Below are 22,310 nucleotides of genomic sequence, written 5' to 3' on the forward strand. Positions count from 1 at the left end.
TCCACTGAAAACGGGTTTGTTTGCAAACTCAGTTGGACTAACCTGGTTAACAAAAATGTGAAATAAATAATAAAAAAAAAAATATATATATATATATATATATATATATATATCTGTGTGTGTGTGTGTGTGTGTGTGTGTGTGTGTGTGTATATATATATATATATATATATATATATATATATATATATATATATATATATACGCATATTATTTATTTATTTATTTAACATTTGTTTACCGGGAAAGTCCGACTTGGAGCAAAGCCAGTTTTCAGTGGAGGCCCAGGGAAAATGCTCCACACACATGTCTTTGAAACATGGGAGGAAACCAGACCACCTGGAGGAAACCCACACAAATGCAAGGAGGGCATGCAGACTCCACACAGAAGGCACTCCAGCCAAGAATTGAACTGGAGAACCTCTTGCTGCACCACTGCGCCATCCGTATACATACGTATGCATACATGTGTAGCTACACTGGATCATGTGATGGAGAGACTACAACTTTTTACAGGATTGGTCCTGCAATGCTGAGATTAGTATGAATCATGACATGCAGAGTTTGAAATGATACAGGGTACATGGGTCATAATGTAGAAACTATAATGTTACACAGTAATATACACAATATAGGTCATGTCATGTAGACATTGGAATACTGTATATGTGTCGTGATGCAGGGACTAAAAATATAATAAGTCATTTGGTACAGCACTAAAATTACAGTATTGGTCATGTGATGCAGTTCATGAAAATTCAACACATTGTGGATCATGTGACAGAGTGTGGAATGTCTTTAACCAATTTCATGACTCACCCTTAACTAAAGTTACAGACTGGTATATCTGACATCACATTCACTCAGAAAGCCTAAAGAGTCAAAGACAGAGACACACAAACAGAATAAAGCAGATAAACTGAAAAAAAATCATTTTCCATGGCCTCAAATCAAAAGATTTGTGTTATTGTGTATCAGCTAAAAAGTAACTACACATCCAAAACTTAATTAACTATTTAATTGAGGGGAGATGGAATCTATAACTCTAGAAGCTTCCAAGCTGGTGAAAGTACATCTGGGATGTCGGAGATGTTCTTTCGTAGTTCTGACAGTAGTTCATATAGTGGGATAGATTTTGTTTTTATAATATAGCATGGCTATAACTTACCAGGCACACCCCACAACATTTGTCACACTTGTTTGATAAGTAGATTCAAACAAATACAAGTCCTTATGGTGGACTAGGGAAAGTAAGGCAAACCAGTCACCTGAGTGGTCTAGCAGTATGATACTTAAGGTTAAGGCTACACGGTGCTAATGAACATCACCATGTAGATCAGGGTTTGATTCCATCTGTTTCTACTTGCACAGACTGTAAGTATCAGCAAATCAGATAATCACACCAAATCATGGAGGTCACATCTGAAAACAGACATTTGGGACTGTGGATTTTTACCTGATTAAAAAAGTGGACAAGGCAGCCTGCTGGTATGATTCCACTAGCACACATTTTTATTCTCACATTCATAACCAAGACTACATGTTCTGTCTTCAAGCAGGAAGTAATTAGACCTCTTCCTAAAGTCGAACCTGCATCAAAAGGGACTATGGACTACAGACCTATAGTTAATATTTGTCCACTACCAAGATATGAGAAAAATGAATTTACTAGCAAATCTTTGAATATATAAATACCTACAATGTTATATACCAAATACAACCTGGCTTGCAATACAAATAGAGTGCACTACCACTGTCTACTCTTTCACTAAACAAATATGCTCATCTGTGGAGAATGGGTTAGTCTCCGTTGCCATATTCAAATATTTAAAGTGAGTTTTAAAGCAGCAGATCATAATTTCCTGATTCAAAACTTGCTGGCTTATGTTTTTCTGAAGGTGTCTTTTCTTGGTTCGAAAGTATTTCTTCAATAGAACATTTTAAGTAATTTCAGGCAATAACAGGTGAAACATTAGTACATTTACTTGAGGTGGTTCAGAAAGCTAAGGGGTACACCCTTGTTACTCTCTGATTTTCATCATCAACATACCATTTGATCTGTGAAATTTTAATTGCGCTGTCTATACAGACGACATCCTAATGGTGAAGTTAGACAAATCCATTAAAAATGATCATCTGCCTTTCAAAAAGACTTTAGTCTGTAATAAAATCAGTTAATTGATAATTACATCATTAACTGTTCTATGATCGCTGTCATGACTTCTGGAAGATTCTCAATGGCTGTTCTTTCATGAAGAAATATCCATCAATGATTCACATTGCATTCATCTCCTGTTAGTTACAAACCAACAATATCTGTCTGTCTGGCTAGATCAGCATCTATCCATCCATTACTATATGTAAACAATCTGTCACTAATTAAAACTGCTCTTACAAATTCTCTTACTGCTTAACAATAAAAATAAGGAAAGCTATAGCTATAAATGCTCTAATTGCTATGCTGGAATACAGATTATCAGTTGTGGCATTACATTTTTTACATAACACAACATTCCTACAAGTTCCTGAAAATAAAACATATTACTTTATAAGCCTAGCCAGAGAAAAGATTACAACTATGGCTTGATAGTAAATACTAACTGGTTACCTATTAGCACTAGAATTGCCTTCCTCCTAAACTCGTTTACTTTCAAATTACTAAATTCTAAATACTGCCCATATCTAGACAACAGATTAATAACAAAATAGTTATCATATACAATGTACTGTCAAAGAGGTACACTATTAGCTAGAACATCACATTGTATATCCAAAAGTAAAAGATCCTGCAGAATCACCCTTGCTAGTTGGAATACATTCCTACAGGATAACAACAGTGTTAGTGGCTGTACTTAGGAAAAATCAACATGCATCTACTTGTCAGTGTTAGTGTCACAACAGGTAACTCACTCACCTTTGGTGCTGTAAGACCAAAAGGCTGAGGGTTCTACTCCCACTCCTGATCACTGAATTGTTGACACTACAGTGCATCATTAGGGAGCTACAGCACTCCTGAGTGTGTTGTACTTTAGATGAAGTGCTAAACTGAGGTTCCATCTGCTCAAGTTGCTGGTACGTCAAGTGGATCAAAAAGATCATACATTACTTATCAAAAAGAGTAGGGGTCCTTCATTTATATATTTACAAAATATTTACACGTGTACAAATATATAAATATCAATAATAGATCCAAACAGGAGTCACCACAGTCAGTCAAGTAAAAGAAAACTTTATTTTTTTTAATTTTTTTTCCATAAAGCGCTTTCTTTTCACGATACACTACGCTCATCAGGTCAAAAGGTTGAAAGCAAGTGAACTTATTTTATACTTTTCTTTTCATCAAAAGAAAAAGAAAACTAGATCTCAATCAATTGTTAATTAAACAATTAGTATTACATTTAAAACGCCTGATGACCTAACTTTAAAATAAATAATAATAGAGATATCTTCTATCTCAAGAATCAATCAAAGGACAGAATTACCCTTCTTCTGCAATACATTGAGTAGTATATACACACAACATAATCTAGCAGAAACATTACAGCACTATTTTTTTTTTGTTTAAGTGGAAAAAAAAAATCAATATTAGCTTGCAGTTTTCCAGACACTCATTTAAAATATAATATAGCTCCATGGTAATTTTTACAACAATACTACTGAAAGAATAATTTGAAACCTTTCAGACAGACTAAAACAAACATCAAACAACCGTCCCAGACCAAAACTCCTTAGAGCTAAACATCATCCAGCAACAATAGCTCTAATTCTAGCGTCCCAAACAACCAACAAGCCCTTGTAGCTAATGGTAATTAAAAATTAATAAGATCAAAAAAACAAAAAAAAAAATGTGTAGTGGCCTCAAGCCACATATATATAAATCATAACATTTCATTTCAGCCCATTGCCAAAAAAAAAAAAAAAACAGCCAGGCTCTGGACATTTTATAAAGATCACTGGCAAGAAACTGGCTACTTACTACTTTAACAACATTCTCCAAACCTCTGCGCTATCACAGCTAAACTGTAATCATATCCAAGCTTTAAAAAGAATACTTAACTGCTAGATAAAAAAAAAAAAAAAAAAAGCACACAATACCAAAACAAATTTCACGTTCTCAAGCCATCCGGCAGTGTTAATAACCCATAACATCCTAAACAAACGAAAGCCCTTATAGCTAATGATAATTAAAATAATAAAATTAATAATCTCAAAACAAAAACAAAATATATAGCCCAAAACAAAAACAGAACAAACATCCAGGCAGAGATCTCCAATCATTAAGTCATCTCCTCACTCCGTGTGTACCTACTATCCACTGCCCTGTATCCAAACCTCTTGGCCATTTCTACTACAAATGCATGGCAAGGCATATGACAAACAGCAGCAGGATAATTTTAAATAAAAAGAGAAGTCATAAAAAAGTATAATCGAGCAAAGTCAAACAAAACTCAATCAAAAACAACAAATTGGCAATCAAATTGGCATTCAAAAATCAATGTCAAGTAAGCACAGACAGCACCAAGGCCCAGCAAACCAAAAAGACACTGGGTGAAGACACAATGTTTAAAATGTCAAACCACAACCAAAATTCCTAAAATATGAATTCCATCAAAAAAAAAAAAAAAAAAAAAAAAACATAACAAAACTAAACAAAAGAAAAATAATAACTTATTAAATCATTACCATCAAACATAGCCATCAAACTAAAATAAAAATAATGATATTTAAATTTAGCTAGGGCATTAGAATCTTTTCTCTTTCCTGATGTCATAACAGTGGTTATAAACCTAGGTATATCAGAACTATTGCAATCAATCTTGAAAGAAAGGAAAATGGAAAAGGAAAAGTATAACTATAGGTTTTTAGAGATAAACACACACAGAACATCCACCACATGAAAAGTGCATACCCATGAACATGAACAATGTGATGGAGATATATATAGATGGAGATGTTAAATTTCTTTCATTTTCTCGGAAGGAAGTTAAGTAAAATCTAGGTATTTCTCTACTATTTTTTTTTTGTAAAAGTGTCTGTAACCAACACATTTTAGTTTCTAATCTTATTTTATTTAAGTAAACTGTGTCACTGGTGAAATAGTAAAATAAACTTAATTTGTCTGTAAACTTATCTTTAACTGCAATGCATTTCTTTTGCACCTATGTTTCTGAAAGAGTCACTGTGCTCACAAATTCTGAAAATTCTATGCATTTGACTAGATATTATCCCTTCAAAGGTATATCAGGAGATAATGAAAGAGGATCAGGATATTCCTATTATAACCGACAAAGTGGCCAAGACATCACATCATCTTGAAGCCCAAGTTCATTAGGGATGCAGTGAAAAGATTTTTAACATCCCATTGTCACTAGTACAGTGGTACATCCCTTACTCTTGAAATCATGTTCTTCAGTTTTAAATAATCTTCTGACATTTCATATTACTTCTTCTCATAGAGACAGTCTTCTCTGATAAATCCCATCATAAGCTAGACATAGTCTAGAGAGTTTTCATTATACTATAGCTCACCCTTTGTCAGCTGGTTTAATAATGATGTCAGTATTATATATAAATATACAAATCTGTTTACACATATTCATAATTCCCTTTACAATCATGCTAAATTTTCATCCCTATTAGACCTCCACTCCTTTTTTCATAGCCACCATCTGATTTTACTAAATATTGTTGCAAAAATCCATTTACCATTAAACATAGTTTAATTTACTCTTTTCTTCTATATAATCTATATAACATAAAACAACTTGTTATCTATTCTTTTAACATATTCTTTACTTCTCTTCTTATAATATCCATATTTAATCATAGCCATCTTTTCTTGTTTTCCATGTATTCTTTACATAATTTCCCCCATAACTTGTTTACTCTTTTACATTTCAAAAACGCAGGTTCTGTAGTTTCTTCTTCTTGACAATATAAACATATTCTACTACTTGTATTTGTATATGGCATACTTCCTTTTACTGTCAATCCATCTATTACCAGTCTCATGCATCCTTGAAGGACATCATGACATTCTTCTTTCTGATTACACATTTGCTCCTTATTTGCCTAGCTTTAATTTTTCCCACAGTTTTACATAATAATGTTTTATCATTACATCCTTATACCATATTTTTCTATCTTTTCTACATCATCAATTTTTATTTTCCACAAAAAATATTTTTTCTTGATAACATTTTATTTCTTCATTCGTACACTCTTTTTCTCATACACTAAAATGTATAATACTTATATTTATACAGTTTTACTACTAATCTCTCATCTTTTTCATTTATCCACTTTAACACTTTGTACAAATTTAATGAAGCAGTGTATACCACTGGGTTAATTAACCCTAAACTGTCTTCTTCTTTATTTACATAAAAACTCCTCTTTTTACTGGTTTTAATCTAGAACCCCATACAAATGAAACAATTACCTGCAATAATTCCTTTTGAAATACTGTTGGCAGCATAAATACACTTGCTAAGTATGCTATTTTTTTTCCATCAGTACTAAATTTATCAAATAAGCATTTCTTTCTGAATGATAATTTATATGTTCTCAAGAAAACACACATTTGCTTTATTTCTTCTATTGTTTTTCCCATTGAATTCTACTTACATCTTATTCCCAAATTTTATACCCAACACAGAAATGTCATTCATTGTAAAATATATACCCCTGATCTTCACTACATCACCTAAACATTTACTTTTCACTTCACTTAAACCAATAAGTATCATCTCTAGACACTCATTTGTGCAAATTATTACTTCTTTTATCCAAAATTTGTGTCATGCAATTATTATAATGTCATCTGCTTATGTTAACAGAACTGGAATTCTTAACCCTTCAGGTGTTATATACCCCTCCTTCCTCATTTTATAATTTATTTCACATACTATCACATTCATAATTAATGCAAAGAGTATACAACTCATTGGACATCCCTGTCTTACACCACTCTTTACATGTACCTTTTAGCTTAACCAGCCATTTATGAGTATTTTTACTTTATTGTTACTATATGCTGACATACATAATTTCCTAACGTTTGTAATTATATTGCATTCTTTCTTACTACCCATAAGATTTCATGTTCATTTATGGCAAATGCTTATTAAAGTCTCCTATCCTGATTTTTATTCTTCTTTTCTGTTCATGATATTATCCACTACTTCTCCAACTATCTTTATAGTTCTTGACAGTCCTTCCCCTTTAGACTATATATGCTATCCTCCATAGTATTTCCACTTTAGTTTTAAATCACATTTGTATTATTTTCATAAAGATCTTATAATTATTAATATTCAATGCTATTCATCACATTTGTAATATTTTCATAAAGATCTTATAATTATTAATATTCAATGCTATTCATCACATTTGTAATATTTTCATAAAGTAATATTTTCATAAAGATCTTATAATTATTAATATTCAATGCTATTCATCACATTTGTAATATTTTCATAAAGATCTTATAATTATTAATATTCAATGCTATTCACCTCCAGTGTTTTGTCTTCTCTCTTCCTTCTTCCACATGAATTTCAGAATTCCACTACACAATTCTTTAAACATAAAAACATTCTTTTAACCATTCTTTCAAAATCTTTAAAAATATATATATTTTTTTTGCTAGTAACTTAAATTTGTATACATTTCATACCTTATCTATCTGGGCCTACAGCCAGATCTATAGTTACTTGTCCTAATAAATTATCTAGTTCTTTGAAAGAAACCCTTTCCAACTTTTTATTTCTTTTTCTGTTAATTTTGTTATTTTCCATGTTTTTCTCACTACCTTCTTTTTTCTTCAAACATTTCTTGTACATATTGTACTACATTATTACTTATCATTTTCTTGAGTTTTTTCTGTTTCTCCTTTTATAGTTTTATTTCGCTCATTACACTACTATCTTCCTTTACTAATCTGCCTAAGTAACTTAAGATTTCTTCCCTTTCTCCTTGTAAAATATATCTTTGTTCTATAACAATTCTTATATTTTTCTTGATTTCTTTGATATAATTCTTTACTTTGTCAAAGTACTTTCTGTCATTATGTTCTAAATCGTCCAATGCATTGTTATATGTCTATCACTACAAAAGGTAGTTGAAACAGGATTTTCTGATCATTTTACAATATGCTTTTTCATTTCTTCTTTTTATCCCTTTGCCCATTTGCATTCCTTATTTTCTTTTATCTACCATACTGCAAGATGATCAGAAAATCCTGTTTCAACAACCCCCCTTCTCTTATAATGAAACCTTCTGATACCATAAAATAGTATCAAAAAGTCAAATCAAAAGCTAAGTCTTCTGTACTGCAACAGCAAATATATACCTAAGCTAGACCTATACTGGCTCAAACATTTATTCTACCATCCCTGCTGTATGCTGCTCCCAAACTTACTAACCTCCCAAATAATCTCTTAACCAAACTAGAAACCATCTATAACAAGATCTGCAGCCAGTAATAGCTACAAATCTCATCATTGTATATCCCCGAAAAGCGTAAGATGGTCTGAGCTCCCCCACATGCTTCAAATATCATAACTACAAATTGCACATAGCATCCTGAATAGCTCCAACTCCTGCCCTGCCCTTACATCCATACTTACACCCTACATACCCAATCATGACCTCAGAAGCACACAACAAAGCCTACTTCAGGTGACTAATCCAAACAAAAATATTGGAAAAATATTTTACAGTCATTCAATGGCATACTCATGGAACAAACTTCCATTGTCCCTGTGCTCCACTACCAAACGTGGCAAATTCAAAAAGCAACTAAAAATTCATTTCAACATGCATGGATATGCACTTGTCTGGAAATTACCTAATGAATTTTTCCTTTTTCTCTTGATTAACATATCTGCCTAGTATTTCCTATCTAAACTGTCTACACATATTACTCTCTGCAGTTAATACCTTATGCTGTTAAATGCATCTTTGATGTACTATGTCATGATGCTGTTGCCTCACAGCAAGAGGTTCTCTGGTTCGATTCTCGGCTGGGGTTCCTTCTGTGTGGAGTCTGCATGTCCTCCCTGCGTTCGTGTGGATTTCCTCCGGGTGCTCCGGTTTCCTCCCATATTACAAAGACATGCATCTGAAGCGTTTCTCCCCGGGCCTCCGCTGAAAATTGGCTTTGCTCTAAGGCAGACTTTCCCGGTTAACAAATGTTAAATAAAATAAAATAAAATGTTACTCTGACTTGTATATTACACATTAGAAAATATTTTTATTTTAAGATATTGCTATATTTCCTTGTATATAACTTAATGTTAATCAAATTTCTCAATCATATTGCTACTGCATTCTCAAACTACTGTACTTTTGCCTTGTAAATATTTCTGTTGTATATTTCTCTTTCTCTGTTTTTGTACCGTTAAGTATCTTACAATTTGAATTATTATTTTTTTTTCTTATTTTTACTAATTACTTTCCTGGAGCTTTTCTCCTCGGATCTCTGCTGAAAAAAGTTTCTCTGGGCCCAGTCAGACTAACCCTGTTAACAAATGTAAACATAACATAAACATAAGTAATCTATTTCATTTCTATACACGCTCTTTGTAAGTCCATGAATTTTTGTCCCAAAGTTTTAACTTACCGTATCTTATAACTTCTAACATTTTTCTTATATCATTTCCTTTCTGTTTACACTTGCCCCTTAAATCACAATTAAAGTCTCCTGTTATTACAATATTCATATTTATTACTTCATGGTCTAAAATCTGATGAAATAAGCTTTCCCTTCCTTTACAGTTAGTATAAGCATATAATGTTAATCTTCCCATTGTTGCTAAAGTTACATCTAATAGCTTTATTGTTTTTCTACAGAATACGGCTATTCCAGAACATCTCTCATTTCCCAAATTCCAGATTATCTTTCCTCCCCGTAGTTTCTATGTTTGTAATCTTTTCTTCATTTATTAAAAATCTTGTACTAATATAATTACATCACATGTATTATACCTCTACAAAATTCCTATTCTGCTTATTGTATTCCTAACACTATTCACATTTACAGAAAGCACTCTAAAATTTTAATTTTCCTTTTTTCTGAGACTCATGGTTTCATAATTTCATAGATAATTACTACATTAGCTTTCTTAGGGTCTATGTTAAATGTTCGAACACCCAAAATGTCAAACATTACATGGTCGAGACAAAATGTTCGACATTTGGATGTTCGAACATCAAATAAAAAAAAAAGTAAAAAAAAAAAAACACTTTAACAGCATAGGCAGGAGGGCAAGCCCCCCTGCACCCCCCACACCCCCCTACTTAAATATACCAACTCTTAGATCGCACTTCAGTGCAGAAAAGGGAAATTCTTCCTATCTGCACCGTACGGCGCTGTTGAAAGTTTATCTTCGAACATTCAAAATTTTCGAACATTTGGTCTCGACCATGTAACGTTAGAAATTTTGAGCATTCGAAGATTTTTCAGGTACCCATTTCTTAATAGATCATTCTAAACCTAACCAATTTCCTTCCCAAAAGTGAGAATCAAGCACTGTACCTTGTGTCTGGGAGTCAACCATTATACCAAGCCCCAATCTTTATATATATATATATATATATATATATATATATATATATATATATATATGTATATATATATATATATATATATATATATATATATATATGTATATATATATATATATGGTTCTACCTCACATAAACGAAACCCCAAAACGCCGACAACGCAATCACCGAAACCAAATAACCGACAGTACAAAATCACGAAATCCCACATGCCCGACAACGAAATAACCGACGTTACACAAACACGAAACCTCATACACTTCACACACCACAATCAACAAACAAAACACATTCCCCGTCCAAAAACCACATACACAACACAAGCACACCAAAATCCCTACAAACCCACACTAAACCTCACATACACAACTACCTACAACCCTAACCCAAACCCTAACCCTAAGGTCCGTCACTACCACACTTACCTGGCCCGCTCCCTAACCCTAACTCACTTATCCCGCCCCTAACCCAAACACAATCACTACCGCACACTTACCTGACCCGCTCCCTAACCCTAATTCACTTATCCCGCCCCTAACCCAAACACAATCACTACCGCACACTTACCTGACCCGCTCCCTAACCCTAACTCACTTAACCCACCCCTATCCCCACAGACCGTCAATATCCACACTTACCTAACTCGCACCCTAACGTCCGTCACTACCGCATACTTACACAGCCTTTTCCCATGTCGGCATCCTCGGCGTCGGTGCTTTCATCCGTCGGGTCGGTCTTCTGCACTGTCGATCTTCTGGGTCCCGTCGCTTCGGTCTTCTGAGCTGTCGATCTTCTGGGGCTCGCGATTTCCATGTCGATGTTCCGGCGTGTCATTTAAGTGAGGTAGAACCATATATATATATATATATATATATATATATATATATATATATATATATATATAGGTTTACTATGGTAAGGTCAATCTGGATCCGGAACGTGCTTTAACATGGGTTGAGATGGGGACGAGATTTGTCCTTCGACAATGTCGGGTTCGACATTGTTGCCGTTCGGCCTCCGGACTTCAGTACAGTGGATTAGACAAAATCCGGACCAACCTTACCATAGTAAACTTTATATTTATATCGAGGCTCTCCACAGCATGGAGAAAATCGATGTTTGTGCAGTGACGGAAACCTGGTTCAAGGCTCAAGAGAGCACTCCGGCACTGCCAGGTTACAATTCATATCATACCTTCTGGCCTCAGTTACCGGATCACAGTACAAAGGGCGGAGGTGTATCCATATTCATCAAGGATACCCATATCTCCAATTTAGTAGCGCAGCATGATGCTCCAGAGATCATCCATGTGCAACTATCAGCAGGCAAAACCACATTTCAAGTCATAGCCGGTTATAGATCGCCCACCATGTCCCAAGATGCTCACTCTGCATTCCTTGAGACATTGGAAAATATAAAGGTCCTACCCAACACCATAATCTTGGGTGATTTCAACTACCCTGGTATAGACTGGGTGAACTACCAATGTTCCAACTCCTATGCTCAGCGATTCATAGAATTTAAAAATTCAAATGTCCTTGAACAGCTAGTATGTTCCCCCACTAGAGGGGACAACATATTAGATTTAATCATCACAAATATGGGTGCCCATTGTACCACACCCGTTATCACCCCCTCCTTGGTCAGATCCGACCACAAACTGATAACCTTGGACATCCTCACCCCTCTACCTCCCCCATTCAAAGAAACCATCGTAAAAAACCTTTCCAAAGCAAACTTCAAACTACTTGCGTCAGAAGTGGAAAGCTTCACTATTCCCTTGCAGAAGGATAATGATATCCAGGATGTGGAATCCTACACCAAAGCACTCTGTATGCATCTTCAGCATTGCATGGACCATGCTATCCCAAATAAAACCAAGACTCCTTCCTCAAGCAAGAAGAAACCAGTCTGGTGGACCCCGGCCATAAGCAAACTTTACAATAAAAGGAGGAGACTTATACAAAAAAAGGCCAAATCTCAAGTAGAAAAATCATCCCTGATCAGCATTAGTAAGAAACTGAGGGCCCTCATCAAGTCAACTAAAGCTAATTTTGAAAAGAAAGTTGCCAAGGATAACCATAAGACCTTCTATGGCTATGTCAAAAACCTAAATGGCAACGCTCAGGTCTGTTCTGAGCTAGTACAAAATGGAACAAAATACACTGACCCTTCTGACATTGCCAACATCTTGGCTGACAGGTTCAGTGCAAATTTCTCCCCCCCCCCCTCATCACCTACAGGGCCTATTACCATTCTAGGGGATTGTGTAAGTCCAATTATTACTGATACATTGGTTAACAAGGCTCTATCTAAAGCTAAAAACACTGCCTCCATGGGACCAGATGGTTTCCCAGGCTGTGTCATACGCAAGCTCCAAAAGGAATTAACCCCGCATCTTAATACCCTGTTCAGTCTCAGCCTCTCCACAGGATATGTGCCCATAGAATATCGCACGGCAATGGTGGTCCCGCTACAAAAGGGTGGGGCCACAACTGACCCTGGGAACTACCGACCAATAAGCCTGACCAGTCTGATCTGTAAGGCTATGGAGCAAATCATTATGGAACAAATAAATGGAGAGATTGGGAACCTCCAGTCGCTGGACCCCACACAGTTCGTCTTCGTCAAGGGCAGATCATGCCTCCTGAACCTGGTGGATTTCTTTGAGACAGTTACTCAGGCTATAGATAAGGGAAAGGAGGTACACACGGCTTACCTAGACCTTGCTAAAGCATTTGACACCATTTCCCATTCAGGTATTATTGATAAGCTCACCAGCCTGGGCATAAACCCTTACATCACAAGATGGATCACAAACTGGCTCTCAGACAGATCCCATAAAGTAAGAGTAGTGGGATCTATGTCCAAATCCAGACCAGTAATGAGTGGTGTGCCTCAGGGCTCTGTCCTGGGGCCCCTCCTGTTTGGCATATACGTCTCAGAAGTACAGGCAAGAATGGAAGGGCTGTGGCTGACTAAGTTTGCGGACGACTGCAAACTGGGTGCTATAATAGAGTCTCCGGCCGACATGGAGATCTTCCAGAAGGGCCTAAATGAGACTGATGCATGGTGTCAAAGCCATGGTCTCAAGCTAAATGCAAAAAAATGTGCAGTAATCCCTTATGGAAAAAACAGAGTACCCGCAAACTACAACATAGGAGGTAATGCCCTGAAATCTGAAGAAATAAGGGATCAAGGGACCCAAGTAGATAGTCAGCTTTCCTTTGATAACCATGTTGCCAAAGTGGATAGTAAATCCTTCTATGTGACCCATCTGATCACAAAAGGGTTCGCATCAAGATCTAAGGATGTAATGGCGCCCCTCTACTCTTCCCTCATCAGACCCATTATTGAGTACAATGCACCAATTGGAATGTACCTGGCTAGACATCTCCAGCAGCTAGAGAGACCACAGAGGTACCTAACCAAGAGGATTACTGGCCTCAAACAGTTGCCCTATGCAGCACGATTGAAAAAGCTAAGACTGTTCCCTGTTGCATACCGCTTTCTCAGAGGTGATCTCTGTCTAACGTACAGAGCCATGTCCAACCCAGAATTCTTGAACATGCACCATCTTCGCAAAACCAAATCTACTCGAGCTACACGCTCTAGGGATCTAAACCTCAACACAACAATGAATAGAACATGCTGGAGGGATAGATTCCCTTCGCAGAGACTTCCCTTACTATGGAACAGGGTCCTGATCTACATAAGACAGAGCCCCTCACTATCACTCTTCAAGAGGAACCTTGATGAGTGGATGGGTAACAGAAAGTTCACACCGGGGATCACACCAACAGCACTACTAGATAGGGGCCAAGGGTACTAGCTGCTAGTACAAGGGTCTAGGAACTACTAAAGGGGCGGTGAATACCGCACAACGTGGCTGGGCTAATATATGCCTTCAGGCAGATAGCCCAGTACCAACCTATGAACCTATATATATATATATATATATATATATATATATATATATATATATATATATATATATATATATATATATATATATATATATATATGGATCAGTATCATTTCGCCGAAAATTTCTGACATAGGGTCCAAATCGATGCAAATCCATTTTGCCAAAAATAGTACTGATAGTGTATCTGCCCTTTTTCCTACTGTAGTGTGATCTCGGAGTGAGAATATTAAAGTAGGTGGGGTGTGGGGGGGCACAGCCCCCCACCCAGTACAGTTTTATATTGTCTAGTATTGTTTAATATTGAGCAGTCCCTATTAAAAGGGTAAGTAAGTAGTTTATAACCTGAGTAGGTGGCGCTGTGCCCCCACACCCCCTACTTTAATATTTAACATTCTATGTCTCCCTCATTATTTACTTCTGAACCTTCTTCTATGTCCTCTTTATTACTTTTTCTCATCTAATTTTTGTCTATTTCTACTACTTCTAAAATTTATTCTCTTTCTTTTTCCTTACTGTTATTTTCATTTTGGAAATCCATCCATAAATGTCCAGTTTTGTTACATTTACAGCATTTCAATTCACATTTTTTGCATCATGTCCCATTTCCCAACAAATATAACATTTTCTTTTGTCACAGTTACTTATCAAATGTCCTTCTTTTCCAAACAAAAACATGGTTTGGTTTGTCCCCATATTGTACATCACCCATATTCCCTTCCACATTTATCATGTTTAGTACATTTTTTTTCTCTTTCTATTTCTAACACAATATTGCAACCCCAGCCACCAGTCCTTAAACCCCTTTTGTCATAAACATTTGCAATTTCCAGTTCTTCTTTACATGCAGCTTTCAAATGTCATTTCAAAGTCTCATTCTCTGTTCAGAATTGTACATGAATCTTTTTTGGTTACCTGTTAAATGCTTTTATCACATAAAGATTCCATGGGTAATAGCCTTTATATTTTTCATATTTTCCAAGAAAATTTTCCATTGAAAAAACGTTTCAAATATAATGTCACAAGATGCTCTTTCCTCAAAGGAGCTGTTAAATTGTCCCACTCTTCATACCTGTCCATTTCTTTTTCTTCATTTGTTTGAATCCTTACCTTGTGCTTCTACTTTTCATTTTCTCCTGCCATCTTTTCTGCTCCTCCCCTTTTGCCTTCTTTGACTTTCTGTGCATATGTTTTCTTTTCCATGTCGGTACTATTCTGCAGGATTGTATTTGTATCCTCCTTTTATATCTTCTCCGTAATGTCCCCCCAGGTAACATCTTCTTCATTTTCTGTCTCACTTTGCACCACCATTTCTTTAAGTAAATCATTCTGCAACCCTCCTGACTGAAGGGTTGTAATTATATATCCATCATTTGCTGACTCATCTCCATCAAACGTGTTTCCTTGAAACATTTCCTCAGAATCCTGCACACATTCTCTGGTCTCAATATTTGCTTTCTCCTTCATTTTCTTTCACTACTCCACCATGTCCTTTTTTCTCCATCTGCCTCCCTGTTTCTCCAGGCCATCTCTGTGCCTGGAATCAAAAAGGAAGTGCAACTCTAAAATGGGTCCCACTCACAACAATGATGAGTAGGGGAAGTTCCCAGGTGCCTTGGACAAATTTCCCTTATCAGGTTCTCTAGTTACCTTGCTAACAGGCAACAAGCTGTAAAATGGCCATCTCTGCTACCTTCTGAAGTCCACACAAGTTCCACAAGGATCCATCCTTGGCCATCTACTCTTCAATATTTTTATCAATAACCTAAGTTCATCATCTTGTGAAGGCACTTTGATTCAATATAGGGATGACTCTACAATCATCTGCTCTTCAAATACCTTAACTCACCTCCAAGAAATCACTCAACAAGTTGTCATCTCCATTGAAACCTAGCTTATCCCCCAAAAAAACAAACTCCTCCTCTTTACCCCGAAAATGCACAGCCCTAACAAAGCATCTTTCAAAATCTTTTCAGCAAATGGTAATGAAAATTAATTAGTCCACCATACCAAACTATTAGGAGTCATAACAGATGACAACCTTAAATCTGACTTCTACATCCAAAGCAATATCAAGAAACCCAACAAAAACTAACCATGCTGTACAGAAACAAATGTTTTCTGAAGATGTCCACAAAAGTTATTCTAGGAAAGACATACCTTCTGACCTCCCTACTCTATGGAGCCCCAGTTCTAAACAATTTGCACTCATCCATAAAAACAAACTTGAAAGCTGCTACAACAACATTGCCAAGTTTAATTCAGCCTTCTTTAACTACCACTGTAAAGTTCTGCATACCCTCAGCTAGCTGGAATTCCCCATCCACCTTTCCTACATTCAGCTTACAACAATACATAAAATCATACACAAACCATTAGCCTGCCCATCTCTTATCCCTTTAATCAATATACATTTCTCTAAAATACCTCTCAGATCAGAAGACAAACAAGTTCTCACCATAAATAAACCAAACAAATCCCCTGGACAAGCCCTACACTCTTACTCAGTAACAAAAAAACAGACCTCTCTGCCTTTAACCACCAAAACTACTTCTAACTTACCCACCTTTAAATGTTCCCTAAATGAATACTTTACAAAATCATACACCAGCTCCTTTGTCAATCTTAGCTGAACTTACTATATATCACTCACCACTTTAACCTAAGTCACAACTCACAACCCTCTCCAACCTCCAGCTACACTCCTTTCTGTTTATTTTTCCAACTGTCTTGCCTTATCTACTTCATCTCTGCAGACCTTTCCTCTACCTCTTTCCTCCCTACTCACCTAAGCTACCTGATGGCACCCTACCCTCCACCTCCTTTTAATCTCCTTTTCTCTCCACCCTTCTTCCTTTTATAACCATTACTTGAACATCACGTCTCATGCTAAGACATCACTCAATTTCCCCTCACTGTCTCTAGTCATGCAATCTCTAGTATCTCTTTTAAATACCTTATTAGAATTGTCTCAGATCTCACTTATCACATACTGATCTATGTAACAAATAAAATGACTAATGAGTTTTCCTCACATATTCTCTCCAACTAATGTTATTTTGTTTCATTGCACTTTGCTATGAAACATAGAATGTTCTAAGTTTTTCTCATTACATTTTTTCATTCCTAGGTTTTGTAGTGTGACACGATACTTTATGATTTAAAATATCTGTAGTTGATTTTTGAAAGACTGTGATTGTAGCGCTTTTCTCTCCAGGCCGTCACTGAAAGTGGACACTTTCTGGTCTAGTCGGACTTTCTCTGTAAACAAATATCAAATAAATAGTAGAAAAACTAATGCAGGTCTCTCCTAAAAATAGGCCACTAGCCTAGTGGGACTCACTCAGTCAACAAAAGGATAAATATGTCTCTTACAAACCTGTAAATGCATATGTATCCATGACCCAGACCAAAGAACAGATTTACTTCTCCACCTCTTGCTATTGCTGACTTATTCTGTTTGAAAGTGCACACTGCTAATGTTTACCATTACTGAAATGACTTATTCTGTTTGAAAGTGTGCACTGTTAATGTTTACCACTACTGAAATGGCTTATTCTGTTTGAAAGTGTGCAGTGTTAATGTTTACCACTACTGAAATTACTTATTCTGTTTGAAAGTGCACACTGCTAATGTTTACCACTACTGAAATGGCTTATTCTGTTTGAAAGTGTGCACCGTTAATGTTTACCACTACTGAAATGACTTATTCTGTTTGAAAGTGCACACTGCTAATGTTTACCACTACTGAAATTACTTATTCTGTTTGAAAGTGCACATTGCTAATGTTTACCACTACTGAAATGGCTTATTCTATTTGAAAGTGTGCACTGTTAATGTTTACCACTACTGAAATGACTTATTCTGTTTGGAAGTGCATACTGTTAATGTTTACCATTACTGAAATGGCTTAATTCTGTTTGAAAGTGCGCACTGTTAATGTTTACCACTACTGAAATGGCTTATTCTCTTTGAAAGTACGCACAATTAATGTTTAGCATTGCTGAAATGCCTTATTCTGTTTGACGGTGCACACTGTTAATGTTTACCACTACTGAAATGACTTATTCTGTTTGAAAGTGCGCACTGTTAATGTTTACCATTACTGAAATGGCTTAATTCTGTTTGAAAGTGCGCACTGTTAATGTTTACCACTACTGAAATGGCTTATTCTGTTTGAAAGTACGCACCGTTAATGTTTAGCATTGCTGAAATGCCTTATTCTGTTTGAAAGTGCGCACTGTTAATGTTTACCACTACTGAAATGACTTATTCTGTTTGGAAGTGCGCACTGTTAATGTTTACCACTACTGAAATGGCTTAATTCTGTTTGAAAGTGCGCACTGTTAATGTTTACCACTACTGAAATTACTTATTCTGTTTGAAAGTGCGCACTGTTAATGTTTACCACTACTGAAATGGCTTATTCTGTTTGAAAGTGCACACTGTTAATGTTTACCACTACTGAAATGACTTATTCTGTTTGAAAGTGCGCACTGTTAATGTTTATCATTACTGAAATGGCTTAATTCTGTTTGAAAGTGCGCACTGTTAATGTTTACCACTACTGAAATGGCTTATTCTGTTTGAAAGTACGCACCGTTAATGTTTAGCATTGCTGAAATGCCTTATTCTGTTTGACAGTGCACACTGTTAATGTTTACCACTACTGACATCACTTATTCTCTTTGAAGGCACATATTGATAAATTAAGCATCTTTGAATTCACATGGACAATAGTTAATAAAGTTATGTGCTCTGATTCTCTCTGATTTTTGTTTTAACTATATTTCTCTGTTGACTCAATATTTCCAAACCTTTAATACTATTGAAACTAAATTACATACAAAGACTGTAATATGTGTTTTTGGAAATTTAATTTTTCTATTTACTATACAATGGTCTTCAGTTTCTGTAAGAACTGTATTGGATTTGTACCACTTCTCGGCAATTTGGCTTTTAAATCCAATTAGTCAACTATATTCTACACATAGACTGCACCAGAAAACTGCTGGCAGTGAACGTCTGTGTGCAAAAGTCAGAAAAATAAAATTAGTTCATGTGGACTAGTGACATCAGATATGACCTTTTAGAGTCATTTGGAGTTCTGATGGGAATTACGACAAAATCTGTGTGACACTGCTTCTCGAAACAAAAAGAAATAGATCTACATTCACATTAGAAGAGCCAGGCAGTAGGACTTGAAATTTCCAAAGACGTACCAATGATAAAAACGTGGGCCAGGTCTCCTTCTTCTGCACTCACATTTACCCATACTAAATTCTTCCAACATCATCTAAAGGCAGGAATAACAAAGTAAACAGAGATATACCATACCTGCTGTGGGGTATATGCAGGTGGGGGAGGCCTTGGTTCAGGGATATCTCTTGTGATTCCATTTGTATGTGCTTGAAGGGCTACATCCGGGAGTTTGGTACCTGCAGCCTCACTGATTAAAACAGGTCGTTTGGAAATGTGAGCGGTAGTGTTCTCCAAATCTGCCAAAAGGGCATCTGGAATGAGAAAATAAACTCCAGTCAGAACAATAATGACACCAGAATTCCCAGCAAGCTAAACAAATGAAAACCAGTAAAACTTAACTTCCTGTCATGGTCTCAGTGCAAAACCACTAGCAAGACACCCACCGCAAACACTTAAACAACAGGTTTACATAATAATGTACCCAACCACAGTGATGAAATATTAATTTACAGTTTGAATAAAATGATGTGATGAAATGAGAGTATTGCCATATGACCATTCATAATTATTTGTGCAGTTCTCTTAAGCTTGTAACCTTTGTACTTCAGAAAAAAATGCAGCTAAAGATTAGTGCTGCAGCAGATAGTGTAACAAATCCACACGGTTGTACTCTCTTCAGCAGGCACTTTGCAGTTTATACAGATTTGTAGGCAGCATTTAAGTGTCTTTTTCCCCTTGTATTCTGTTGTGACTAATCATTTGTTACTTATCTTTTGTAGTACACTGAACATGAAAAGTCCAAACACCTCCAGATAATTTAATGACTTTAATAAAGGAATCCAGGCATCTTTGAAAAACCATACCCTGTCAAACACCCATGATTTTTTAGAATGTCCCCAATTTTGCCTTAAATTTGTCCACTAGTCCATAAAAAATAGTGATTTTCTGACAAATCACTGATGGTTACAGATATTCAAATGAAATATTAGCATTCCACATTCCTTATTTTTTTAGAATATGACTGCGCAAATCCTGTTTTTATATTGACCATCTATATGATTAAGAGCAATACGGAAAAAAAACATGTGCCCGATTCAGGACTTGCATCCCTCATTATTTTGGCTCTGCTGAGCGAGTACTTTGAGAGGTACAGAATGAACAGCAACAGTAATAACCCTCTTATGCTAAGAACTGTCCATATAAGTATAACGTTTTATGCAAGAAACCTTTAGTTCGGTAGCATACATTCGGAAAGAACTGTCCATATAAGTATAACGTTTTATGCAAGAAACCTTTAGTTCGGTAGCATACATTCGGAAACCATAAGCAGTCAGGCATTAGTTTGCCACTTTAAGGTTTCATTGTGATTTTCCAACTAAGATAACGTTCGAACACTACAGGCATTTGGTGAAGCCAGAGCACTTCTCCCTCATTTCCAGAAGAAAAAAGTTTCACCTCAATCTAACATACCCTGGGATTAAGGAACACTTGCCATGACAGGGAAGCCTTATCTAGGCTGGTTTCTGCATCACTGTAAGCCTTTCTGATTCAGAAATCATTCAGCCACTGTGATTTTTCCCTTGAGGAGATCAAAGTGTGGACAGCAGTCATGCTGGGGAGCCACATGATAATACATCAGTCTGGAGGGGAGTAATGCTAATTAGCCATTTGCTCTCCCTATAAATGGCCAATGATCATGATTAACTGCGTACAGTAATTCAGTGAATCGTTCTGCAGAGTTAAAAATTTCACTAGAAGGAAAACATGAACACTAACTTTGATGGCTTTAACCCATTCACTTCTACTACAGATGTCGTAGGAGAGGTTAACTATAGTGGTGCCATGTGTATGTGTGTTGATTGTTGTCAATCACTCATACTAGAGTAGTCATAGGAGAGTTAGTACAGTGGTGCCATGAGTATGTGTTGATTTCTGTATGGTCATTATCTGAATTTGTTTCTTTGTGTGTGTGTGTGTGTGTGTGTGTGTGTGTGTGTGTGTGTGTGTGTGTGTGTGTGTGTGTGTGTGTGTGTGTGTGTGTGTGAGTGTATGTGTGTGTGTGTGTGTGTGTGTGTGTGTGTGTGTGTGTGTGTGTGTGTGTGTGTGTGTGTGAGTGTGTGTGTGTGTGTGTGTGTGTGTGTGTGTGTGTGTGTGTGTGTGTGTGTGTGTTCACTTGTGTGTTTTTTGTATAGGGATCTGTCTATGCTACCTTGATGCAGGCTTGTACGGAGAACACTAGCATGGTCTGGTCTGTCAGCATAGTCTTCATTTCAGAGGTATGTTAATGACCTGCTGTTGAGGCATTTCTCTGTGCATGTCTCTGAATCAGAGGCTCTCTCTGTTGCATGTCTCTTTATCAGCGATTCTGTCTGTTACATGTCTCTGAATCAGAGGTTCCCTCTATCTCTCTAATTGACCAACCTGCATGTCTCTGAATTGGAGATTCTCTCTATCTCTCTAACTGACCAACCTGCATTGGCCAATTAGCACAGGTAGGGAAAGAATTACTCTGAATTCTGTCCTAGTTTTTTAATTGCGTAGGTGCTCACCTTTCATATGTTGGACATAAAGGTGAGGTAGCAATACGTAAATCTAAAGTATGTCTTTTTTATGC

General features: G+C 36.3%; 1 protein-coding gene across 3 annotated transcripts in view; it reads right to left on the minus strand.

Moving 5' to 3' along the window:
* TGFB1I1 (transforming growth factor beta 1 induced transcript 1) overlaps window positions 1-22,310 on the minus strand; it is a 546,447-nt gene that overhangs the window by 270,667 nt on the left and 253,470 nt on the right. For all 3 annotated transcript variants that reach the window (XM_044086607.1, XM_044086606.1, XM_044086608.1), the window contains one exon: window positions 19,832-20,007. In XM_044086607.1, coding sequence (XP_043942542.1) covers window positions 19,832-20,007 — 176 coding nt within the window. The remainder of the gene's footprint in view (window positions 1-19,831; window positions 20,008-22,310) is intronic.

This window comes from Protopterus annectens, chromosome 10.part0 (assembly GCF_019279795.1).
Source record: "Protopterus annectens isolate FY-2018-M chromosome 10.part0, PAN1.0, whole genome shotgun sequence".
NCBI lineage: Eukaryota > Metazoa > Chordata > Ceratodontiformes > Protopteridae > Protopterus > Protopterus annectens.